Below are 26,464 nucleotides of genomic sequence, written 5' to 3' on the forward strand. Positions count from 1 at the left end.
CTGCCCCTTCCAGAGACCCAGGCCCCGCAGCACCTACCCCTATCCAAAGACCAAGGCGTCCCGGCACCTACACCTGTCCAGAGACCCAGGCCTCCGGCACTTACCCCTGTCCAGAGACTCAGGACCCCGGCACCTACCCCTGTCCTGAGACCCGGGCCCCCGGCACCTCCCCTGTCCAGAGACTCAGGACCCCTGGCACCTACCCCTGCCCAGAGACACCCGCCCCCAGCAGCTACCCCTGTCCAGAGACTCAGGCACCCCGGCACCTAGCCCTGTCCAGAGGCCCTGGACCCCGGCATCTACCCCTGTCCACAGACCCAGGCCCCCCCGCACCTACCCCTGTCCAGAGACCCAGGCTCCGGGCACCTACCCCTGTCCAGAGATTCAGGACCCCCGGCACCTACACCTGTCCAGAGACCCAGGCACGCCGGCATCTACCCCTGTCCAGAGACCCAGGGCCTCCGTCACCTACCTCTGTCCAGAGACACAGGCGCCCCCGCATCTGCCCGTGTGAAAAGACACATGCCCGCGGCACCTGAACATGTCCAGATGCCCTGGACCCTGGCCAGGGTACCCCTGTCCGGATACCCAGGCCCCACGGCCCCTGTACCTGTCAAAAGACCCGGGCCCCCCGGCACCTACCCCTGTGCAGAGACCTAGGCCCCCCGGCACATACCCCAGTGCAGAGACCCAGGCCCCCCGGCACCTACCCCTGTCCAGAGACCCAGGCCCCCCGGCACCTACCACTATCCAAACACCCAGCCCCTCCGACACCTACCACTGTCCAGACACCCAGCCCCCCCGGCACCTTCCCCTGTCCACAGACCCAGGCCCCCAGCACCTGCCCCTGTACAGAGACCTAAACCCCGGCACCTGCCCCTGTTCAGAGGCCCTGGACTCCGGCACCTACCAAGGCCTAGGCCCCTCGGCATCTGCCCCTGTCAAAAGACCCCAACCCCCGGCAGCTGCCTCTGTCCAGAAGCCCAGGACCCCGCACCTACCCCTGTCCAGAGACCAAGGTCCCCCAACACCTACCCCTGTACAGAGGCCGAAGTCCCCCAACACCAACCCCTGTCCAGCACCCCGCACCTACCCATGTCCAGAGACCCAGGCCCCCAGGCACCTACCCCTGTCCAGAGACCCAGGCCCCCGGCACCTACCCTGTCCAGAGACCCAGGGCCCCCGGCACCTAGCCCTGTGCAGAGGCCCTGGACCCCGGCACGTACCCCTGTCCAGAGACCCGGGCCCCCCGGGAACCTACCCCTGTCCCCAGACCCAGGCCAGCCAGCACTTATCCCTGTCCAGAGACCCAGGTGCCCCTGCATTTGCCCCTGTCAAGAGACCCAGGCCCCCCGGAACCTGCCCGTATCCAGAGGCCCTGGATCCCGGGACCTACCCATGTCGAGTCCCAGGCCCCCAGGCACCTGTCCCTGTCCAGAGACCCAGGCCCCAGGCACCTACCCCCGTTGAGAGACCCAGGCCCCCGGCACCAGCCCCTGTCCAGAGACCCAGGCCCCCGGCACCTACCCCTGTTCAGAGACCCAGGCCCCACGGCACGTGCCCCTGTCGAGAGGCCCTGGACCCCGGCACCTGCCCCTGTCCAGAGGCCCAGGACCCCACACCTACCCTTGTCTAAAGACCCAGGTCCCCCAATACCTACCCCTGTCCTGAGGCACAGGACCGCAACACCTACCCCTGTTCAGGACCCCGCACCTACCCCTGTTCAGCGACCCAGGACCCCGACACCTAACCCTTTCAAGAGAACCAGGCCCCCAGCCCCTACCCTGTCCGGAGACCCAGGCCCCCGTCACCTACCTCTGTCCAGAGGCCCTGGATCCCGGCACCTATCCCCGTTCAGAGACCCAGGCCCCCGGCACCAGCCCCTGTCCAGAGACCCCGTCCCCCCAGCACCTTTCCCTGTCCAGAGGCCCTGGAACCCGGCACCTACCGAGGCCCAGGCCCCCTGGCACCTGCCCCCGTCCAGAGACCAAGGACCCCTGGCACCTACCCGTCCAGAGACCCAGGCCCCCTGGCACCAACCACCGTTCAGAGACCTAGGCCCCCGGCACCTGCCTCTTCCAGAGATCCAGGCCCCCCGGCACCTACCCCTATACAGAGACCAAGGCACCTGCCCCTTCCAGAGACCCAGGCCCCGCAGCACCTACCCCTATCCAAAGACCAAGGCGTCCCGGCACCTACACCTGTCCAGAGACCCAGGCCTCCGGCACTTACCCCTGTCCAGAGACTCAGGACCCCGGCACCTACCCCTGTCCTGAGACCCGGGCCCCCGGCACCTCCCCTGTCCAGAGACTCAGGACCCCTGGCACCTACCCCTGCCCAGAGACACCCGCCCCCAGCAGCTACCCCTGTCCAGAGACTCAGGCACCCCGGCACCTAGCCCTGTCCAGAGGCCCTGGACCCCGGCATCTACCCCTGTCCACAGACCCAGGCCCCCCCGCACCTACCCCTGTCCAGAGACCCAGGCTCCGGGCACCTACCCCTGTCCAGAGATTCAGGACCCCCGGCACCTACACCTGTCCAGAGACCCAGGCACGCCGGCATCTACCCCTGTCCAGAGACCCAGGCCCACCGGCACCTACCTCTGTCCAGAGACATAGGCGCCCCCGCATCTGCCCGTGTGAAAAGACACATGCCCGCGGCACCTGAACATGTCCAGATGCCCTGGACCCTGGCCAGGGTAACCCTGTCCGGATACCCAGGCCCCACGGCCCCTGTACCTGTCAAGAGACCCGGGCCCCCCGGCACCTACCCCTGTGCAGAGACCCAGGCCCCCCGGCACATACCCCTGTGCAGAGACCCAGGCCCCCCGGCACCTACCCCTGTCCAGAGACCCAGGCCCCCCGGCACCTACCACTATCCAAACACCCAGCCCCTCCGACACCTACCACTGTCCAGACACCCAGCCCCCCCGGCACCTTCCCCTGTCCACAGACCCAGGCCCCCAGCACCTGCCCCTGTACAGAGACCTAAACCCCGGCACCTGCCCCTGTTCAGAGGCCCTGGACTCCGGCACCTACCAAGGCCTAGGCCCCTCGGCATCTGCCCCTGTCGAAAGACCCCAACCCCCGGCAGCTGCCTCTGTCCAGAAGCCCAGGACCCCGCACCTACCCCTGTCCAGAGACCAAGGTCCCCCAACACCTACCCCTGTACAGAGGCCGAAGTCCCCCAACACCAACCCCTGTCCAGCGCCCCGCACCTACCCATGTCCAGAGACCCAGGCCCCCAGGTACCTACCCCTGTCCAGAGACCCAGGCCCCCGGCACCTACCCTGTCCAGAGACCCAGGGCCCCCGGCACCTAGCCCTGTGCAGAGGCCCTGGACCCCGGCACGTACCCCTGTCCAGAGACCCGGGCCCCCCGGGAACCTACCCCTGTCCCCAGACCCAGGCCAGCCAGCACTTATCCCTGTCCAGAGACCCAGGTGCCCCTGCATTTGCCCCTGTCAAGAGACCCAGGCCCCCCGGAACCTGCCCGTATCCAGAGACCCTGGATCCCGGGACCTACCTATGTCGAGTCCCAGGCCCCCAGGCACCTGTCCCTGTCCAGAGACCCAGGCCCCAGGCACCTACCCCCGTTGAGAGACCCAGGCCCCCGGCACCAGCCCCTGTCCAGAGACCCAGGCCCCCGGCACCTACCCCTGTTCAGAGACCCAGGCCCCACGGCACGTGCCCCTGTCGAGAGGCCCTGGACCCCGGCACCTGCCCCTGTCCAGAGGCCCAGGACCCCACACCTACCCTTGTCTAAAGACCCAGGTCCCCCAATACCTACCCCTGTCCAGAGGCACAGGACCGCAACACCTACCCCTGTTCAGGACCCCGCACCTACCCCTGTTCAGCGACCCAGGACCCCGACACCTAACCCTTTCAAGAGAACCAGGCCCCCAGCCCCTACCCTGTCCGGAGACCCAGGCCCCCGTCACCTACCTCTGTCCAGAGGCCCTGGATCCCGGCACCTATCCCCGTTCAGAGACCCAGGCCCCCGGCACCAGCCCCTGTCCAGAGACCCCGTCCCCCCAGCACCTTTCCCTGTCCAGAGGCCCTGGAACCCGGCACCTACCGAGGCCCAGGCCCCCTGGCACCTGCCCCCGTCCAGAGACCAAGGACCCCTGGCACCTACCCGTCCAGAGACCCAGGCCCCCTGGCACCAACCACCGTTCAGAGACCTAGGCCCCCGGCACCTGCCCCTTCCAGAGATCCAGGCCCCCCAGCACCTACCCCTATACAGAGACCAAGGCACCTGCCCCTTCCAGAGACCCAGGCCCCGCAGCACCTACCCCTATCCAAAGACCAAGGCGTCCCGGCACCTACACCTGTCCAGAGACCCAGGCCTCCGGCACTTACCCCTGTCCAGAGACTCAGGACCCCGGCACCTACCCCTGTCCTGAGACCCGGGCCCCCGGCACCTCCCCTGTCCAGAGACTCAGGACCCCTGGCACCTACCCCTGCCCAGAGACACCCGCCCCCAGCAGCTACCCCTGTCCAGAGACTCAGGCACCCCGGCACCTAGCCCTGTCCAGAGGCCCTGGACCCCGGCATCTACCCCTGTCCACAGACCCAGGCCCCCCCGCACCTACCCCTGTCCAGAGACCCAGGCTCCGGGCACCTACCCCTGTCCAGAGATTCAGGACCCCCGGCACCTACACCTGTCCAGAGACCCAGGCACGCCGGCATCTACCCCTGTCCAGAGACCCAGGCCCTCCGTCACCTACCTCTGTCCAGAGACACAGGCGCCCCCGCATCTGCCCGTGTGAAAAGACACATGCCCGCGGCACCTGAACATGTCCAGATGCCCTGGACCCTGGCCAGGGTACCCCTGTCCGGATACCCAGGCCCCACGGCCCCTGTACCTGTCAAAAGACCCGGGTCCCCTGGCACCTACCCCTGTGCAGAGACCTAGGCCCCCCGGCACATACCCCAGTGCAGAGACCCAGGCCCCCCGGCACCTACCCCTGTCCAGAGACCCAGGCCCCCCGGCACCTACCACTATCCAAACACCCAGCCCCTCCGACACCTACCACTGTCCAGACACCCAGCCCCCCCGGCACCTTCCCCTGTCCACAGACCCAGGCCCCCAGCACCTGCCCCTGTACAGAGACCTAAACCCCGGCACCTGCCCCTGTTCAGAGGCCCTGGACTCCGGCACCTACCAAGGCCTAGGCCCCTCGGCATCTGCCCCTGTCGAAAGACCCCAACCCCCGGCAGCTGCCTCTGTCCAGAAGCCCAGGACCCCGCACCTACCCCTGTCCAGAGACCAAGGTCCCCCAACACCTACCCCTGTACAGAGGCCGAAGTCCCCCAACACCAACCCCTGTCCAGCGCCCCGCACCTACCCATGTCCAGAGACCCAGGCCCCCAGGCACCTACCCCTGTCCAGAGACCCAGGCCCCCGGCACCTACCCTGTCCAGAGACCCAGGGCCCCCGGCACCTAGCCCTGTGCAGAGGCCCTGGACCCCGGCACGTACCCCTGTCCAGAGACCCGGGCCCCCCGGGAACCTACCCCTGTCCCCAGACCCAGGCCAGCCAGCACTTATCCCTGTCCAGAGACCCAGGTGCCCCTGCATTTGCCCCTGTCAAGAGACCCAGGCCCCCCGGAACCTGCCCGTATCCAGAGGCCCTGGATCCCGGGACCTACCCATGTCGAGTCCCAGGCCCCCAGGCACCTGTCCCTGTCCAGAGACCCAGGCCCCAGGCACCTACCCCCGTTGAGAGACCCAGGCCCCCGGCACCAGCCCCTGTCCAGAGACCCAGGCCCCCGGCACCTACCCCTGTTCAGAGACCCAGGCCCCACGGCACGTGCCCCTGTCGAGAGGCCCTGGACCCCGGCACCTGCCCCTGTCCAGAGGCCCAGGACCCCACACCTACCCTTGTCTAAAGACCCAGGTCCCCCAATACCTACCCCTGTCCTGAGGCACAGGACCGCAACACCTACCCCTGTTCAGGACCCCGCACCTACCCCTGTTCAGCGACCCAGGACCCCGACACCTAACCCTTTCAAGAGAACCAGGCCCCCAGCCCCTACCCTGTCCGGAGACCCAGGCCCCCGTCACCTACCTCTGTCCAGAGGCCCTGGATCCCGGCACCTATCCCCGTTCAGAGACCCAGGCCCCCGGCACCAGCCCCTGTCCAGAGACCCCGTCCCCCCAGCACCTTTCCCTGTCCAGAGGCCCTGGAACCCGGCACCTACCGAGGCCCAGGCCCCCTGGCACCTGCCCCCGTCCAGAGACCAAGGACCCCTGGCACCTACCCGTCCAGAGACCCAGGCCCCCTGGCACCAACCACCGTTCAGAGACCTAGGCCCCCGGCACCTGCCCCTTCCAGAGATCCAGGCCCCCCAGCACCTACCCCTATACAGAGACCAAGGCACCTGCCCCTTCCAGAGACCCAGGCCCCGCAGCACCTACCCCTATCCAAAGACCAAGGCGTCCCGGCACTTACACCTGTCCAGAGACCCAGGCCTCCGGCACTTACCCCTGTCCAGAGACTCAGGACCCCGGCACCTACCCCTGTCCTGAGACCCGGGCCCCCGGCACCTCCCCTGTCCAGAGACTCAGGACCCCTGGCACCTACCCCTGCCCAGAGACACCCGCCCCCAGCAGCTACCCCTGTCCAGAGACTCAGGCACCCCGGCACCTAGCCCTGTCCAGAGGCCATGGACCCCGGCATCTACCCCTGTCCACAGACCCAGGCCCCCCGGCACCTACCCCTGTCCAGAGACCCAGGCTCCGGGCACCTACCCCTGTCCAGAGATTCAGGACCCCCGGCACCTACACCTGTCCAGAGACCCAGGCACGCCGGCATCTACCCCTGTCCAGAGACCCAGACCCTCCGGCACCTACCTCTGTCCAGAGACATAGGCGCCCCCGCATCTGCCCGTGTGAAAAGACCCATGCCCGCGGCACCTTAACATGTCCAGATGCCCTGGAACCTGGCCAGAGTACCCCTGTCCGGATACCCAGGCCCCCCGGCCCCTGTACCTGTCAAGAAACCCGGGCCCCCCGGCACCTACCCCTGTGCAGAGACCCAGGCCCCCCGGCACATACCCCTGTGCAGAGACCCAGGCCCCGCGGAACCTACCCCTGTCCGGAGACCCAGGCCCCTGGCACCTGCCCCTCTCCAGAGACCTAAACCCCCGGCACCTGCCCCTGTTCAGAGGCCCTGGACCCCGGCACCTACCCAGGCCAAGGCCCCTCGGCTCCTGACCCTGTCCAGAGACCCAAACACCCGGCACCTGCCTCTTTCGAGAGACCCAGGACCCCGCACCTTCCCCTGTCCAGAGACCAAAATCCCCAAACACCTACCCCTGTCCAGAGACCCAACCCCCAGCACCTACCCTTTCCAGAGACCCAGGAAACCGGCGCCTACCCCTGTCCAGAGACCCAGGACCCCGGCACCTACCCCTGTCTAGAGACCTAGGCCCCCCGGCAACTGCCTCTGTCCAGAGGTCCTAGAGTCCAGCACCTAGTAAGTCCCAGGCCCCTCGGCACCTACCCCGGTTCAGAGACCCAGGGCCTCCAGCATCTAGCCCTGTCCAGAGGCCCTGGACCTCGGCACCTGCCCCTGTCCAGAGACCCAGGCTCCTCGGGACCAGCCCCTGTCCAGAGACCCAGGCTCCTCGGCACCAGCCCCTGTCCAGAGACCCAGGCCCCTGGCACCTACCCCTGTTCAGAGACCCAGACCCCGGCACCTACCAGTTTCTAGAGACTCAGGCCCCCCGGCACCTACCCCGGTCCAAAGACCCATGCGCCCCGGCACCTGCGCCTGTCCAGAGGCCCAGACCCTCGGCACCTGCCCCTGTCCAGAGGCCCTGGACCCCTGCACCTGCCCCTGTCCAGAGGCCGAGGAACCCTAACACCTACCCCTTTCCAGGACCACGCACCTATCCCTGTCCAGACACCAAGGCCCCCCAGCACCTACCCCTGTCCAGAGAACCAGGCCCCCAGCACCTACCCCGTCCAGGGACCCAGGCCCCTGGGCACCTACCCCTGCCCAGAGGCCCTGGACCCCAGCACATACCCCTGTCCAGAGGCACTGGACCCCGGCACCTACCCAGTCCCAGGCCCCTCGGCACCGACAACTATCCAGCGATCCAGGCCCCCCGGCACCAAGCCCTGTCCAGAGACATCAGGTCCCCCGGCACCTAGCCCTGTCCAGAGGCCCTGGACCCCGGCACCTACCCCTGTCCAGAGACACAGGCCCCCGGTACCTACCCCTGTCCAGAGACGCAGGACCCCCGGGACCTACCCCTGTCAAGAAACCCAGAACCCCCGGCACCTAACCCTGTCCACAGACACAGGCCCCCGGCACCTATCCCGTCCAGAGACGCAGGACCCCGGCACCTAACCCTGTCCAGACACCCAGGCCCCCGGCACCTACCCATGTCCAGAGACCCAGGACCCTGGCAGCTACCCCTGTCCAGAGACCCAGGACCCCGGTACCTACCCCTGTCTAGAGACACAGGCCCCCGGCAACTGCCTCTGTCCAGAGGCCCTAGAGCCCAGCACCTACTAAGTCCCAGGACCCTCGGCACCTACCCCGGGTCAGAGACCCAGGGCCTCCGGCACCTAGCCCTGTCCAGAGGCCCTGGACCTCGGCACCTGCCCCTGTCCAGAGACCCAGGCTCCTCGGCACCAGCCCCTGTCCAGAGACCCAGGCCCCTGGCACCTACCCCTGTTCAGAGACCCAGACCCCGGCACCTACCAGTTTCTAGAGACTCAGGCCCCCCGGCACCTACCCCTGTCCAAAGACCCATGCGCCCCGGCACCTGCGCCTGTCCAGAGGCCCAGACCCTTGGCACCTGCCCCTGTCCAGAGGCCCTGGACCCCTGCACCTGACCCTGTCCAGAGGCCGAGGACCCCTAACACCTACCCCTTTCCAGGACCGCGCACCTATCCCTGTCCAGAGACCAAGGCCCCCCAGCACCTACCCCTTTCCAGAGAACCAGGCCCCCAGCACCTACCCCGTCCAGGGACCCAGGCCCCCGAGGGCACCTACCCCTGCCCAGAGGCCCTGGACCACGGCACATACCCCTGTCCAGAGACCCAGGCCCCCAGGCACCTACCCCTGTGCCGAGGCCCTGGACCCCGGCAGCTACCCGCGTTCAGAGACCCTGGCCCCCGACAGCTGCCCCGTCCAGACACCCTGGACCCCAGCAATTACCCAGGCCAAGGCCCGCCGGCACCTACACCTGTCCAGACACCCAGGCCCCCTGCACCTACCCCATCCAGAGGCCATGGAGCCCGGCACCTATCCCTGTCCAGAGACCCAGGCACCCCGGCACCTACCCCCGCCGTTCAGAAACCCAGGCTCCCTGCACCTGCCCCTGTACGGAGACCCAGGGCCCCCGGCCCCTGCCTCTGTCCAGAGGCCCTGGACCCCGGCACCTACCCAGGCCCAGGCCCCCCGGCACCTACCCCTGTCCAGAGGCCCAGGCCCCCAGGCACTTACCCTTGTCGAGAGACCCAGGCCCCCGGCACCTACCCCGTCCAGAGGACCAAGACCCCTGGCACCTACCCCTGTCCAGAAACCCAGTCCCCCAGGACCTACCCCGTCTAGAGGCCCTGGACTCCCGCAGATACCCCCGTTCAGAGGCCCAGGACCCCGGCACCTGGCCCCGTCCAGAGATCAAGGCCCACCGGCACCTGACCCTGTCCAGACACCCTGGACCCCGGCACCTACCCAGGCCCAGGCCCCCTGGCACCTACTCCCGTACAGAGACCCAGGACTCTTGACACCTACGCCTGTCCAGAGACCCAGGCCCCTGGCACCTACCCTGTCCAGAGACCCTGGACCCCGGCACCAACACCTGTCCAGAGACCCAGGCTTCCCGGCACCTACCCCTGTCCAGAGACCCAGGGCCCCCGGCACCCAGTTCTGTGCAGGGTCCCTGGACCCCGGCACCTACCCCTGTCCTGAGACCCAGGCCCCGGCACCTACCCCCGTCCAGAGACCCAGGCCCCCGGCACCTACCCCTGTCCACAGACCCAGGACCCGGCACCTACCCCTGTCCAGAGGCCCAGGACCCCAACACCTACCCCGGTCCAGGACCCCACATCTAGCCCTGTCCAGAGATGCAGGCCCCGCGACACCTACCCCTGTCCAGAGACCCAGGCTCCCCAGGACCTGCCTCTGTCCAGAGGCACTGGACCCCGGCACCTACCCAGTCCCAGGCCCCTCGGCACCGACAACTATCCAGAGATCCAGGCCCCCCGGCACCAAGCCCTGTCCAGAGACATCAAGCCATTCTCCTGCCTCAGCCTCCTGAGTAGCTGGGATTACACATTCCCTGCCTCTATCGCAAGCTAACTTTTTCTTTAACATATTTTTAGTAGAGACGGGGTTTCACCGATGTTTGCCAGGCTAGTCTGGAACTCCTAACCTCAGGTGACCTGCCTCGGCCTCTCAAAATGCTGAGGATTACAGGTGTGAGCCACCGAGCCAAGTCAGAATTCCCCGGGGCCTTGAAACAAAGACATCCCGACAATTAACAAGCCTTAACAAAACTACATTTGAGAGGTGAAAGGAAGTAATTATTTAATTTTCTGTCTCTCTCAATATTTCCACTATGTTTATAGACAGACACATGCCAAAAGGGCAGTTACAAAGAGAGTAGTAATTCTGGGAGGACAGACCAAGAGAGACTCACCTGCCATTTCAGTCTCAAAGAAGCCAATGAGAGACCGCATGAAGGACAGGATCCACTGGTCCGTCATGTTGGGGCTTTTTCTAACTGTGTTCTCATTGGAGAGAAATTCTATTTCTTCTTCCTAGGAATGAACAATCAGTTAAACACTTGCACATTGGGGTAAGTTACTATAAGGAAATCAACTTTTACAATCACTTAAACAAACAAATAACAAAAATCCCAAACACTGCTGGCAGTGTGAATTTCTGATTTTCAGCAATACTTTCAACATAAGCACCAATGTACGACATTAAGTCCTCGATTATGTTTTTGAGTGAACCGAAGAGAGTTTAGGAAAACATTACTTCTCTGCACCAAATAGTAATTAAGAATTGAGAGAGATTCTAAAACCTTGTCAGCAAGTGCAGGGTTTAATTCCTTTAAACCTCAGGAAAGAAGGACAGTAAAACTGTCTAGGACTGAATGATTGTCCACAAACTCAAAATGAGTACTGAGAAGGAACTGCCATGCTAAAGCTGTTCATTTTACCCAGAATGTTCTATCCCACTCTGCAAAATCCTCCTTGATCTTAAGTCCCTGCTCCACACACAGAACTCATGTCCTGCTTTGTTTCTCTGGCAGCACCACAACCAGCCTCTAGCATACACATATTAGCTCCAGCATAGATATATCTCACATGGCTCTGTAGGTACAAAATTAAAATAAATGGTGAAAGAGAATTCGAATACCAACAAGACAGGGAACCTAGAAAGGAAGGAAGGCAGAGGCAATCCACATCTAGCCTGGGGAGGACTTGGACAGCTCGACCAACACCCAACAGAGGTCCTCTTCCCCAAACGGACCTCTAGGTTGAAAAATGCCTTTATCATCTAGAAAACTATTTGGGGAGTTGAAGATCAACAAGCACACCAACATAACACCCAAATCATAACAGAGATGTGTTGTTAAAAACCTAAGTATAAACGAAACCTAACAATTCGGACCAATAGTATAGGAGACGCTTACATATAAAACAATAAAGACACACAAGGCAAAGCACCGGTCTGTACCTGCGCGCATCAGCACCATACTTCTGGATGATGGAAACTGGATCTGGATAATTCTTTTTCCGTTTGCTCATTTTTTGGCCGTCACTTGTAAAACAAAAGGGAGATGCCAATTAAGTCAGTCAGTATCACAGATGATCTTGATATATAAGGATACAAAGTATTTGCAAATAGGAATACAAAAAAGGAAATGGGAAGGAGTAACTTAGAAGTTAGCGTTAACAGGCCAGGCATAGTGGCTCACGCCTATAATCCCAGCACTTTGGGAGGCCAAGGCAGGCAGACCACCTGAGGTCAGGAGTTCGAGACCAGCCTGGCCAACATGGTGAAACCCCGTCTCTTACTAAAAACACAAAAATTAGCTGTGTGTGGTGGTGCACACCTGGAATCCCCACTACTGGGGACGTTGTTTCGGTAAGTTTACCATCGTTTTGCTTCAACTGCTCTCCACCAATCTTCTCAGCTAAGATCGAGGTGAGCTGCACGGCGGAAGAGGGCTGCGTGTAAGAAGGCAGCTCTGTCTCAGAGGACAAAAGGCCTGGGAGCACCCGGACAGGCAGGCACTGCGTGGAGGTCGCTCCCCTCCCAGTGGCCACTGTGGAGGCATTTCATAGAAATGCTCAAGGACCATTCACATTCAGAATCGGGATCAAACCGAGAACTCATGAGGGATATCGGACAGGAGTCAGAAAATGAGTTTCTCACACAACCGGAGCAAGGAGGGGAGAACCCTGGGCTTCACACTTGCAATCCGCCGCCTTCCCTGCAGTGTGGCCCCGGTTATGTTGTCTCGCAACTCTGCCTGCATGAGTCCCATTGTCTTAGGAAGGGGCAAATGCTTCCTAAGTGCCAACGGGAAGTGTCAGAATACTGGAACATATTAATATTAATATATCAACTTTCACCCAAAAAAACCTGAAAGCATTTGCAGACAACAAAAACAGCTTCATTATCCTTTCGTTTGTATAATATATCTCTGGAAAGATGAAAAAGAATCAGAACACCCGTTTGTTACAGGAAACAAAATGTTGTGGACAGAAAAAAGTGGGAGGAAGACTGGTCACTGCCTAGTCCACTGTGCACAACTTGAATTTCGAACCATGCAAAAGTATTGCTTGGTTAAATTGTGTTTAGGAAGTGCAGCCCCTGTTGAGATTCATCAAGAGAGGGAAAGAGCCCAAATGGGAAGGAGCATGGGTTGAGGGGCACAAAAGTAGGTCTGTTGACAAAGAACGGAAGTAAAGGGGACATCAGGTTGAAGCTTTGTGCTGTGAGTCAGAAGGACAATTTAAAAGTTGCCTAAAGAGGCGCACACAGTCCGCGCTGCTGCCCTCCAGCTGGAAGGGAAGCTCAGCTCTTGCCTACTGACTGGAGCCCTGCACAGAATGTCCCCTGCCGCGACCGGTACTTACTGCACCGCCCCTCCCCCTCTGCAGAATGTCTGGGTCCTATGTTCTAAACTGCCATACTTTCAAATTTTACCTGACCTACCTGAACTCAGGAGAATCTGTTGAGGCAGGTCACTCTCTGGGTCCTGCCCTTGACTTTTCTCACCACAGAAACTGCCAGACAGCGGTGGTCAGCACCCAGCCTGAGGCGATGGCTTCAAATGGAGGTGAGGCTGTAGGGACAAGGGCATTATCCAATTCTCTGCCATGTTTCAAATCCTTGGGAATTCAAATTTCACAGTGCCCCAGGGGACAGCTGATAGGGCTGATGTCCAGGAGGGAGGAAGCACTGGATGTTCCCAAATACATCACACCTGGGGAGGGCCATGGCACCCTGAGTCTGTGGTTAGGGAGGACGGCTCCTTAGAGGTGGACCAAGGTGCCCAGGGGAATACACCATGTAGGGGAAAGGATGGAGTGGATGTATTGATTCTTTCTAGAGGGGGACAGGTCACATCGCCGTGTCTTTGTAGGGAGTGGTGGGATCGTCGTGATGTGCTGGTGGCCCAGGGAGGATGACAGGCAAGTCTGAGCCCTGTGTTGTGTGTCTTCAGGCACCTGGAAGGTGCCCTTCCATATTGTTCAGAGGGATTTGGACTGGACGTTTCTAGATCTTAGGGAAGAGTGGGGAGAAGTGGGCTCAGCCAGAAAACTGTTGGGTGGGTTGTCTGTGACAGAGCACGCAGTGACAGCCTCTGGGTGGGCGAGGCTGGGGCTACTGTAACTGCCGCAGCCTCTCAGCTCCCTCCCCAGAGGTGGCTTCTCCGTCGGTTCAGGTGGCTGTTGGCTCTCATTTAACAGGGGTGGGGGCAGTTGGGGAAGATCAGGCAACACGGCCTGGGCTTCCCAGCTTGTTCTGAATTCTTCGTCCTTTTGTGGAAGCTCAGGTCTTCAGACCCACTTCCTCTTGTCTGCTAGCTCATGGCCTGTCCTCTGCACTTTGTGTTACTGTGGAGAGGAAGAATTTGTCTCTTTTCCATGTCTACTACCTCATGAACAGGGGTCAGGTGTGGACTCTTGCTGGTTCTCAGTGGAAGGGTCTGGAAAGACTGGTTTCCTATTCAGTAGAGGAAGGAGAGTAGCGTACAAATAGGAAGACGGTCCTCTTATTATTCTCCTTCAAGTCAGGATGTGTGTCCTGACTGATGAGGTGCATGTGCTGTATCCCTAGTCCCCTTGACTGGAGACTGCATGAGGTCCTAGTGAACAGGGATGAGCTCCAGACAACTTTGCCACACCTGGCCTGTGGCCCAAGAACTTCTGGTTCTTGGTTGGTCACTAGATTCAGTTATTGGGAGCTCAAAGGAAAAGGACCAGAGACGGGCTCGTTGTCCCATGACCTATTCTAACATGACCAGCAGCTGTGGAAATCCCTGGACACCTCCCCTGACAGCCCCACTGCTCACTGCTTCCTGGCTGTGCTCTAATCGTGTGCAGCTGTTGCTGGCTGAGCAATCAAAGTATCTCAGGGAACTCCACACCACTGCTTCTCAGACCTGCCCCCTGGGAGCACACCTTCCTGAGTGGCAGCCAGGACCACCGAGCACTGAGGAAAGGGTGGCCCAAATCTGACCCCTGTTTAGCACTTGCCGTGCATGGTGCCAGGACAATCACTTGCACACTGGCCATAACACATATGGGTTATCTTCAGGGTTCACAGGGTGCTGGCTTGGGACAGATTTCTTTCCAATGATTTCCTTCCTTCCTTCTTTCCTTCTTCCTTCCTTCCTCCCTTTCTCTTTTTCTTTCTTTCTTTTTCTTTTTTCTTTTTTTTTTTAACAGAGTCTTGCTCTGTCACCCAGGTCAGAACGCAGTGGTGCAATCTCGGCTCACTGTAGTCTCTGCCTCCTGGGTTCAAGCAATATTCCTGCCTCAGCCTCCTGAGTAGCTGGGATTACAGGCATGCACTACCACACTCAGCTGAGTTTTGTATTTTAGTAGAGACATGGTTTCACCACATTGACCAAGCTGGTCTTCAACTCCTGACCTCAGGTTATCTGCCCACCTCGGCCTCCCAAAGTGCTGGGATTACAGGCATGAATCGCCACACCCACTCTAATCAGTGGTTTTATTTTGTTGTGCTGAGCTAGGACAGAAAGGGGTTTTCAAGAGCTTCAGGAAAAGGAAGACTGAAGAGGAGACACGACCATAATATTAGGAATCTTCTGGCTTCCTATAGGCCTTCTGAGCGCATAGCACCGCCCTGGGGGAGGCCCCTCACCTGCTGCTGAGCATGCTGAGGGCCACCAAGCCGGCGAGAGATTCATCCCTGACCCATGGCTTGGGAGATACCTGTAAGGCTCACAGGGTCTGCCAGGGAGACCCTCAGAGGCAGCGAAGGCTTGGCTGTTGCTTCTTGGCAGACAGGGGTCAGGGAGTCTAGTGGAGCCAGGGCCAGGCTCTCTAGCGAAGCGACCCTCCCGTGGAGGAACAGAGCATGCGATACACACTCACAGACACTTACAAGCTGCAGAGTTTCCTTGTCCCACACCCTCAGCTGTTGGGACACCCCTCTGATTCCCAGTGACTAGTGCGGACCTGGAGACCCCAGCTCATTCACCTCTTTCCTTTGTCTCCACAGCATGCCCAGTGCTGGAGCCAAGTGTGACCAAGAACCCTGGCACCTCCATGCCAGTGTTCACGGCTCTGCCCTTCACCACACCTGCTCCCAGCCCAGCACACGGGCCGACCCTCATGATTACAGTGGTTCCTCCAGGCAGCTCTCTGGTGCTGTCTGCCTTCCCCAGCACCCCTCTGGTGGCAGGACAGGATGGCCAAGGCCTGATTTGGGCTGGGGCTTCCAACGCCCTTCTCCAGATAAAGACAGAAGCGGGGCCTATGAAGGCCCCTCAGGCACAGACCTTGGTCCTAACTCAGGCACCCCTCGTCTGGCAGGCTCCAGGCACCCTCTGCGCGGGTGTCACCTGTCCACCTCCCCGACCCCTAGCAGCTGCCCCTGCGGTGCCCGCTGGGGCTGCCCACGTCATTGGGGGCACCCGGGCCTGCGAGGGAGGCTGGTCCCAGAGCCTTCCTCCTCCAGCACCACCACCGGCTCCCCAGCCGGCCCCCATCATGGCCCCAGGGAATGCTTGTCCATGGCCACAAGGGGCTCATGGAGACGGCAGCCAGGCTCCCTCCCAGGCCAAGGCCCAACCAGACGACTCCTGCAAGAGCGTGTATGACAACTTCCGACTCTGGCAGCACTACAAGACCCTGGCCCGGAGGCACATTCCCCAGAGTCCAGACATGGAAGCGCTTTCCTGCTTCTTTATGTGAGTGTCCTCGGGGCACCGGAGTTCATCTCGCAGCTCACCCGTAAAGAGGCTGCTGGATGGACGGGAGGTCACGCCGTTCAGGGAAGCTTGCAGGGTGGTCTTAAAGGTGACGGGTGGAGCTATGGAAGGGCACATTTTCAGCAACATTAATCTGGCTGCCGCTCAGGACAGACTCTCAGGGGCCTCATCTCACCTGCCCCTCACTGTCCTGTGAGTCCGGCCAATCCTTACTTTCAAACATTGTCATGACAACGTTTACAGAAGACCCAGATCAGAGAGGGTTCCCGGTCCAACATGAGCCACGGGTTGGGTTTAGTGCACCCCAGTGCCTCCCCTTGACCTGAGTGGCAAAGGCCAGGGGCACATCACATGGAGCTGGGGGTGGGAGCTGCAGGAAACCGGCACACGCCCACTGTTCTGCTGAGGTCCAGCTGGCACAGTGGTGGTGGAGCCTGCACAAGGGATGGTCTTGGGCCCCGCACTAGGGTCCATGCTGGGCAGGTATTTGCAGCTTCGCCCTCGATCCCTTCTAGAAGAAGGGACAATGATGCTTCATTCAGAGGATGGTGAGGAGGTGACTTGAGCTCACATATGAGGCACATAGCACAGTGCCCGGCACATGCTGGGACACATTACATGATAGCTGTTATGATTACTGTCCCTATTGCTATCACTATCAGAACTAGGCCATCTAGGACAGCGCTCCCCAAAGCCATGGGCTCCAGTGATGGCTCTCAGTGCACCACGAGTCCACGAGCCCACGAGCCCAGCAGTTCAGGGCTGTGGACTGTGGTGACTGAGGCAGCAACGCCTCAGATCTGAGGGTTTGTCGATTCAGTCCCAGTCCTGCCTCTCTCCATCCTGCAGGGCCTCTGTGACCCTGTGTCCCCCGCTGATGAGCAAACCCGTACTCCACGGGAGCTTGAGTACAACCACCAGGCAACACACTGGCCACTCCCTAGGCAAGTCCCCTGCCCAGGCTGTAGGTGTAAGGAGGCCCCATCGTTGTTCCCAAAAATCTTGCCGCCCCTGCATCCTGGAACTGGTTGCATTCTCCCTTGGAGTTGAGTCCCGGTGCACTGGGGACCCTGATTCTCAGAGTGGAGTCGCCCCAGGCTCACAGGCTTGGCGTGGAGTGGGCTTCGATGCCGCTCTGCTTTGGTTCTGGTTTCTACTACTCTCCAGGACCCTGAGGCTATGTCCCCAGGGGCTACCTTACTCCAGAGTCCCCAGGAAGCTGCTTAAATGCTCAGTCCTGGGGCCCTGGAACCTGCACGTTAACCCTCGCTCCCCGGTCATTCTGTGTGTGCGCTGTCTCAGTCAGTTCGGGCTCTGTCATAACAAATCCTACAGACTGGGTGCTTCATCAGGACACAGTCACGTCTCCCAGTTCCAGAGGCCGGAAGTCCCAGATCAAGGCGACAGCAGATTGGTGTCCTGGCTGGAGAGGGCTGCCTCTGGCCGTGTCCCCTTGTGGCTGAGAGGGACAGCCCTGCTGTCTCCTCCTGCCCTTATCGGGGCTCGGATGCCATGACAGGAACCCACCCTCATGACCTGCTCCAACCCTGACTGACTCCAAGAACCGACACACTGGGGCTCAGGGCTTCAGCACAGGAATGCTGGGGACACACACGTTCCACCCATAGTACTGAGTTCACTTGTCAACACTGAGGACTCGAGGGGCAGTAGGAGAGGCCACCCAGTGGCTTGTGTTGATGTTTGATCTTGGGGGGGTGTCCTAGAGGCTGAGGAGCCCACGTGGGGGAAAACAGAATGGGGACACATGGCAGGACAGGTGTGGGGAGGACAGGGGCCGGGTGTTGGGACCAGGTGGGCTTGGGATGGAGGGTAGGCTTATGGACTGGGACTGACTGCACCGCCTTACAGCCCAGTTCTCAGAACCCTGGCCCGGCGAAAGCCCAGCATGACCCTGGAGGAGCAACTGTGGCGGGCCATGCGGGAATGGCAGCACATCAGCAAGTCTGACAGGATCATCTATTACCAGATGGCGGCAAAGTGAGTCTGGGATGCAGGGGCAGAGCCCGCATGGCAGGGTAAGAGAAGGTGACAGAGGCCCGGTGGCCATGGTGGCTTCTCAGCGTGGAGCATGAGGGTGTGGACAAACACAGGCCCTCCTGGGCCCCTGCCTCTCTCAAGAAACTGCTCCTCCCTCCTAGAGTGCTCTGGGGTCTCTATACTGCCCTGGTGGGAAGCCACGCCCTGCTTGGCCTGGGGCCAACCCCTGCCTTGACACTGGGGGTCATGGAGGGAGCAGCCAGCATCACAGCCCAAAGGAGATCACCGCCAGCTGTGGGGATGGGGAGAAGCGGCGCTGGCGACTATAGACAGAGCGGGATGCACTCTCCTCACAGCAGTGGCCACGAGTCGGTTTTCACCCATCCCGGCCTGGCCAGGATTGGAGAAACCTGCGCTGGGTCAGGGGCCACCTGCGTCCAGGACACCATGAGACCCATCTCTGGCCTCCCTGCCTTTGTTCCCGGGAAGTCCCCTCCGTTAAGACAGAAAGACAGCAGCCTTGGGGGAAAGGGGCCCAGCTTTTGCTTCCTCCTGACCAGGGGTCTCCCAGGCCTCGTGCTCCTGGGTTATACTTCAGGGACCCATAGTCCCAACCTCAGGACTCCTGCATCTGGGCAACATTCCTGACACCTTCTGCCATAAACCCCACCCCTGGCCAGCTGAAGCCAGGAGGAGGGGCCCCCCTGGTGCCCTCCTGGGCCGCGTGGCCCTGACTTGAGTCAGGAAGCCCTGTTGATGCCATGGGCTCTGCGGGGGCCGGGTGAGGGAGGGAGAGCCCAGAACTCTGGGAGCAGCTCCCTCTGGGACTGGGGGACAGGCCCCAGGCAGGGCCTGGACAGCCCGTCCACGGCATGCCTTCCCATCCCTGCCATCGGCTGCTGCCTGGTCCTGGGGGCAGGGGGCCTGGACCCTCTCAACACGGCCTGTAACCTTTTTCACCCCAGGTTCCTGGAGTTTGAGGCTGAGGAGGAGACGCGGTTTCAGAACTCACAGCGGATGAAGGGGCCCCAGTGCCTGCCTCCTCCAGCCCTGCCGAGGCTTGAACCTCAGAAACCGTTGGCCCCTGAGGTGGTCAAGCAGCCAGGTACGGCTTCCCACATTCCCATAGGAGCCACGGCAAAGGCCAGAGGGGCCGAGGGAGGCCACTGTCCCCACACCCCATGCCTTCCTTCAAGAGAGGGATGTGCTCCTCCAATAGGACAGCTCCCAAGGGCATATGTTGGGTACTGACCAGGTCACTTCGTGGGCGGACCATGGTCACCAAGGAGGGTATTGACCTGGTCAGGTTTCCTAGCTACTCTCCCCTCGCCTGTCCAAAACTCAACATACAATCCACCCAGGAACAGGGACGAGCGGGTCGAGTACACGGCATATCGGTGGCTCCAAACTTCCTCCCAAACGATGCTGTCTCAGATGTGCCCCTCCTGCGGCGTCTCCTCTGGGGCGCTGTGGTTCAGGTGGTCCTGACCCAGCTGGGTCCCACTTCATGTCCCCAAGCCCTGCCCTCCCTCGTGTGGCGCGGGCAGGAGGAGCAGCCCTCACCACACCCATCCTCCTCCCTCCCTGCCTCAGTGTACCTTCCGAGGAAGGCCGGCCCCAAGGCCCCACCTGCCTGCCTGCCGCCACCCAGGCCCCAGCGGCCAGCAGAGACCAAGACCAACCTACTACCGCCCCGGCGGCCAGTGAACACCAAGGCCCCCGAGGAGATCCCCCCTGAACTGGTACAGGAGTATATGGAGATCATGGAGGAGCTGCTGGAGCCTCCCGCTGGGGCCACGGGGGAGCTCGAGGCACAATGGGAAGACCCAGGCCTCCTGAGCTACATTGAAAAGCTGTGCTCACAGGAAGACTTCCTCAGCAAGGTGGGCTGGCCTGAAGTGCTGGGGTCTGCAGGATTCCGGGGTGGGTAAGGGGGTCACTCGCAGGTCCTTGGAATTAAGCTCTGCTGTATGTTTGTGCCTGTCATTTCTTACTGTGTTTCTTTGTGTGTCTGCGTGGGTGTGAGTGTGGAGTGTGGACGTTACTTGTGTCTGTGTCTTTTCCTGTGTCATATGTGGGTCTGTTTGTGTGTCTCTGTCTGCATGTGTGTATGCTACCAGGTCTGTGGTCTGTGTGTGGAGCTGGTGGTCGCCATGCTATGAGACAGCTCCAGAAGGGTGGGGACGGGGCGCTCGCTGCTTTCTGCATCTCCTCCAGGTGTCCTTGGCTCCACGTTACTCCCTGCCCAGGTAGCTCTCACCGTCTTCCTTCTGTTTCCAGGTGGAGGACATCATTCACCCCCGATTCCTGGAAGAACTGCTTTCCCCAGATCCACAGATGGATCTCTTGGCCCTAAGCCAGGAGCTGGAGCAGGAGGAAGGACTCACCCTTGCCCAGGTAGAGCAGGGAGGGAGGGGAACCCAGGTACCCCGGGGGCAGGAGGGACCCGGCACACAAGCCCCACCTGATTGTCTACCCCACCCTGCGGGGCATGCTCGGCTTCTTGGGGAGCCACTCCGAGGTGGGGAGGTGCAGGTTCAGATGGAGCGGGATGGAGAGGAGCCAGGGAGGGGAGTCAGGATGCAAACTGGAGTGAGGCCCAACGGGATGCCCGGCACAGCCACACCCTCTGTCTTTGACAGGAAGCCCAGCTGCCTCAGGCTTCCCTGCCTGCCACCCAAGGCCGCCTCAGCCCAGAAGGACAGGGTCCCCAGGGAGCTCGTCAGTCTCCCTCTGCTCAGAGAGGAGGCCTCAGCCCAGCAGCGGCTCCCACCACCGAGTCCCAGGAGCCAGCTCTCTTCGGAGGCCCATCCTCTGCTCAACAGACGCCCCACCTAGGGCCTGGGCTCAGAGTCTCTGGGGCGCAATCCCTGGCTTGGGGGCTGGCTGGCCCCTCGCAGCCTCAAAAGAGAAAGGGTGACCCCGTGGTCTCCAGGAAGAAGAAGAAGAAGCGGGCTTGCAGCCAGTAGGGGGACACGGCAGGCTCTCTGGTGCCAATCCCCGAGGTGGGGCTCTGACATCTGTTGCCCCAAAGCAGACAAAAGCTTCTCCCCCAGTGCGGATTTGCTGGGCCTTAGCTTGATAGGGAAGGGTGGGGGAGGGAGGGAGGGGAAGGAGAGGGTGGTTGAACCAGAAGGGAGGGCCTGGGGGGAGGGGGAGGGGGTGGGAGCAATGCCTAGGGGGTCTCCTATGTAAATAGGAATAAATATAGTGGTGTTGGGAACGCTCTCTGGGCTGCTGTCTCTGTCCTCAGGGCTGTGCTGCTCAGTGGAGGGGGTCTGGGAGAGCAGAGGGACCGGGAGATGCCAGGCACTGGGGACCCACGGGGGCCAGCCCCACTCGTTCCTCCAGGTGTAGGCTGCCCCTTCAGATGCTCCAGGGACTGACAGATGCTGAGGAAACCCTTTTCCCTCCCACCACCCACTCACAAGGCCCCGCCTGCTTTAGTTATCAGCATCCCTGGAAAATCCTGGGATGTTGAGAGCTGGCTGGCTCTTGTTCTGCCCCGTGGGAGCTGAGGAGAAGGCAACTGCCCGCAACATGGACACGGGGAGAGGCGGCCGCTCCTGCTTAACCCTCATCAGGAAGAGCTCAGGCCCTGGGCTGGGAGGAGATGTCAAGGCATCCATCCACACGGGTGTGTCTGGGATACGACGGTGGGTGGGGAGCAGAGAAAGTCCTTCTGCCGGTTTCTGGGCAGGAAAGAATCTTGTCCAACTGGCGGAAGCAGATGCTCCTTGCCGTGGCCACAGGGACTGGCCTCAGGGGCCCTCGGGGTGCTGCATGGAGCCCCCCACAGCTATGATTCCCTTCCCATATGATAATTCAACTCTTGTGTGGAATTGATGCAGACACAGATTTACACTGGTATCTCAAACAGTTCCCTCCCAATCCACCATCACAAACGGGTACAAGCATGGCCAGTCTGCCAGGCGCAGGGTGGCTCTGTCTGCTGGTCCCAGGGCCAGGGAGAGCTGGGACCCAGGCCGAGAGGGGCCGAGGGTCAGCCGCCCTTCTGCCAGGCACAGACCTCAAGGGCAGAGCAGGGGTTGCCTGAGATGTGGCACTGGCTGTCTGGGAAGTGCCCTGGGATTCGGGGGCCAGGTGTTGGCTGAAGGGAGACTTCTGGAGTCTAAGAGTGAGACGACGACTGCATCAGGAGAGGGACTGAGGCTGGGGAGGATGCTCTGCTCTTTCCCACATCGTCCGGTCCTCCTCATCTCTGCTGAACTCCCCTCACCCCATGTGGCTGACCTCTACCCCCTTACCCCTAATCCACCTCTCAGAATCTCAGATCCCAGCACAGACAGGACCTGGCACCCGCCCCGGTTCCCTTCTGGCCAATACCTTCTTCGCTGTCTGACTTCCGATTCCTCCCCAGGGCCCTTGTTGGCTCAGGACCATGGTGACTGCCAGAGCACTGGTCCCAGCACTGCCTGTATGCAGAGCTGTGGTCATGGTGCCAGGGGCTGGCCCGGCAGCAGAAGCTGGTGAGGCACAGCTGTCTGGCACACGGTGGTCTGGCCCCTCTGCCGAGTGACAAAGGGAGCCATGTTTGGGTCCTCTCCGGCCCCATCCTCCCCCAGAATACACCAGTCAGCTGGATGGATGCCCCTCCGCCCCATCACTTCTGCTCCATGTGGGCAGTGTCAGAGGCCTGCCCTCTGTGGCCTTTGGGAAGAAGAGTTTATCTTGGCAAGGCATCCCCAGCTCAGCGCACATCAGCCCATCGGGGAAAATGTGGGGAGTGAAGAGTCACTGGTGGGTGATGTGCGCAGCTCCCGTGACTCCTCTACCTCCAGGACCATCCTCAGGAGACGAGGTAGCACCTCCCCTTTGCAGGGTTGAGGAATGGTAAGTGAGCTGTGTTTGAAGGGAACGTGGTCTGTACTCTGCTGTGTGTGGGTGCTCAGTCAACTTCCTCACCTAAAGATGAAAGTGACACCTCGGCTTAGTGACACCTCGGGACTCCTGCTGGTTACCCCACTGGATGTTGTCTGTCCCACGTCCCTGTCCTTGTTTTGGTTGAACCACTCCCAGGAGGCAGAACGTGTGGTTCCTCCACCTCTGTGTCCCACCTGAGGCCTAAAATCTGCCCCTAAACGGGGACAATAGGGGCGACTGGGGGGCTCTGACAGACTGAACGTTCGTTCCCCTCTCCCGCCCAATTCCTGTGTTGAAGCCCTAATCCAGGATAGATGATGGTATTTCGAGATGGGGCCTTTGGGAGTTCTTCAGGGTTAGAGGAGATCATGAGAGTGGGGACCTAATGTTGGGATTAGGGCCCTGGTAAGAAGCAGAGACCCCAGAGCTCTCTCTCCCTGACACGAGGACACAGTGAGAAGGCAGCCATCTGCAAGCCAGGAAGAGAGCCCTCACCAGAACCTCACCACACTGGGACCCTAACCTTGGACTTCCAGCCCCCAGACTGTGACTAATGCATTTCTGTTTTTCATATGCTCCCCCAAGTCTATGGTCACTTTGTCCTAGCAGCCCTATGTGACTAGCACAAGTTCCATCATCTCAGGAACTTCTTTCCTAACTGGTATCTGGAAACCGTGCATCAGAGCCATGGGAAAGAATGAAGAAAGGCTCAGTCCTTTACGATGGTCAGCACGCAGCTTAAAATTGTTCTTTTAATACAATCAGTAAACTTCACAATCTGCTGATGCTAAAATAATAGAGGAGATTCAAATTAAGAATGCCAGCACTGAAAGAGAACATATAACCACAGATCCTGTAGTCACTAAACAGGTAATAAAAGAACATACTAACAACTACATGCACACTCATGTTAAAAACTGACATGGGCAGGGCACAGTGGCTCACACCTGTAATCCCAGCACTTTAGAAGGCCGAGGCGGACGGGTAACCTGAGGCCAGGAGTTCGAGACCAGCCTGGCCAACATGGAGAAGCCCCGTCTCTACTAAAAATACAAAAAAAAAAAAAAAAAAAAATTAGCCAAGTGTGGTGTCACATGCCTATAATCCCAGCTACTTGGGAGGCTGAAGCAGGAAAATCACTTGAACGCGGGAGGTGGAAGTTGCAGTGAGCCAAGATTGCACCACTGTATTCCAGCCTGGGTGACAGAGGGAGACGCTGTCTAAAAATAAATAAGTAAATAAATAAATAAATAAATAGAAATGTATTAGTCTTTTTTACTAACAAATTCAGATCATTCGTTCCTAGCGAAAGACCATATGAAAAGAGCCCACCACTTACACCTTTTGGGAAGTCAAAGCAGACACCCCAACCTTAAATGCTGTAGCAATGAGCTTCACCGGATTCGGTCCCTTCACCAAGAGCCCAGAGAGCACCAACCCTGCTGAAGGCGGGTACGAGTTTTCAACCTCCAGGCCCTGCCTCCAAGGCCATCCCACTGGCAGGAAAGACAGGCCCCTGCCCTGAGCAGAGCGCAGCTGGCTGGTGGGACACTGGAGAGTGGAAGCTCTGGGGCCATAGACAGGGTAAGGTCTGGACAGGGAGATGAGACAGGCCCAGAGAATGCAGTAACCGAGGGCTCACGGTCAGCAAAGCCGCATCTCCCACAGCCTCCCTCCTTGTGTATGGGTGAGGAGGTCCAACACAGAAGCACACAGCTGTGACAGCTGAGGTTCCTGCAGGGTTGCAAAGAGCTGTGAGAATTGGGGAGAGATACTGCCCCTGCTCAGTGTCCCTTGGGAGGGCTGGGAGTCTCAGACAAATGCCACAAACGAAGGATGAGCAGAGCCTGCAGGGGGAAGAAGAGACCTGAGCCATGAGGGAGTCAGAGAATTCTCAGGCATCCTTCATGAGAGAGAAACGGAGACGCAGCCCAGGAGAAGTGAACCCCAAGTCAAGCGGGATATGTTTTATATCCCGCTTAACTCATGTTTTAGAGAAGCTGGTCCTGGAGCTGCAGTTCCCAAGAGGCACAGTACGTTCCGTAGGCATACGAGCAAGGTGAGCTAGAGTCACCCATGCGAACCTCAGCTCCATTTCTGATAAGTGAAGATGGGAAAGCGCCAAAAAGAACACGGGGAACAGCAAAAATCAGAGTTTGAAATACCACACCGAGGAATTCTGGGCCTCAGAACCTATAAGACAATAGGTAAGTTATTTCACCTCCCCGGGTCTCAAGGTTTTTCATCAGACAATGGGGAGAGGGAGCTGGACAGGTCAGTCCCTGGGACCCAGCAGGCCTGTATCCCACTGCACGGCAGCAGCGGCTCTTACGCAGAGAAGAGAAGTGGTCTGAAATGAAGGTTAACTGCCAGATGGAAGTTAATGGTTAGCACTTATTAGTCAGGCCACTGAGCGTCTGTAGATACCCAGCATGAATGTCTAGAGACAGTTTCTGAAGAAGTCATAAACTTTAGGTCCCGTGTTTACCATGGCAGAGGACCAAGTCTTTACCCTAGGCCTGTCTGGTGGAAGTGACAGGGTTCCCGCATCAACTGCAGCCAGGACATGGGGATCCCCGACGGGAGAGGCCAGGAGAGGCCAGCAAAGGCCCCCAGGGTAGCGGACGAGGAGAGCAGCGGTGGGTTCCAATGACTTTCCCGGGACCTCCTGTAGTCTCGGCTTAAAAAGAGCAGCAAGCCTGTCACACAGATCTCTCCCTCAAGCGGCAAGCTGGAGAGTGAGGGAAGGCTCCTGGCTTGGCGCCTGCCCAGATGGAGCACCAGGACAGGGGAAAAAAAGGCCGTCTGCAGGAGCCAAGAGGCTGGAGAGAGCCTGGGACCTCGCTCCTTTTGCTGCATTCCCCTTCTACAGACTCAAGAAGGGCAGGCAGCACCAGCACTCCTGTACTTTATATCCAAGAATGGTGCAAACTGAGATGTGCCCAGAGACAGGAACGGCGAGCCGGATCTTCGCAGCCAGGCTGTGAAAGCTGATGAATGAGCCAGGGCGTCTGAGAGCATGGGAGCCCAGATGGCAGGAGGTTCTGTGTTTTTCCTGGATTAAAGGAGGCACTGCGCATCGGGACCCCCTGCAGGGCGTCTCCTCAACATTACTCCCATGCATGTTTCCCTT

The 26,464-nt window shown here is 60.1% G+C and overlaps 1 protein-coding gene across 7 annotated transcripts in view; it reads right to left on the reverse strand.

Moving 5' to 3' along the window:
* The window catches only part of LOC135273095 (zonadhesin-like), a 161,825-nt gene that overhangs the window by 21,827 nt on the left and 113,534 nt on the right, over positions 1-26,464 (reverse strand). For 2 of the 7 annotated variants that reach the window (XR_010340956.1, XM_064372016.1), the window contains exons 2-4: positions 13,200-13,329; positions 11,712-11,795; positions 10,663-10,783 (exon numbers count right to left, since the gene is read on the reverse strand). Coding sequence is in view for 6 of the 7 variants with exons in the window: in XM_064372016.1 (XP_064228086.1) it covers positions 10,663-10,729 (67 nt within the window). In the remaining variant the exon portion in view is untranslated. Of the gene's footprint in view, positions 1-10,662; positions 10,784-11,190; positions 11,571-11,711; positions 11,796-12,413; positions 12,500-13,190; positions 13,330-16,469; positions 17,133-26,464 lie in introns of those variants that run through there. The other 5 variants (XM_064372018.1, XM_064372020.1, XM_064372019.1 and 2 more) reach the window with 5 other exon arrangements.

The sequence above is a fragment of the Aotus nancymaae genome, unplaced genomic scaffold, assembly GCF_030222135.1.
Source record: "Aotus nancymaae isolate 86718 unplaced genomic scaffold, 86718_ANA_hifiasm-v0.15.2.pri h1tg000260l, whole genome shotgun sequence".
Lineage (NCBI taxonomy): Eukaryota > Metazoa > Chordata > Mammalia > Primates > Aotidae > Aotus > Aotus nancymaae.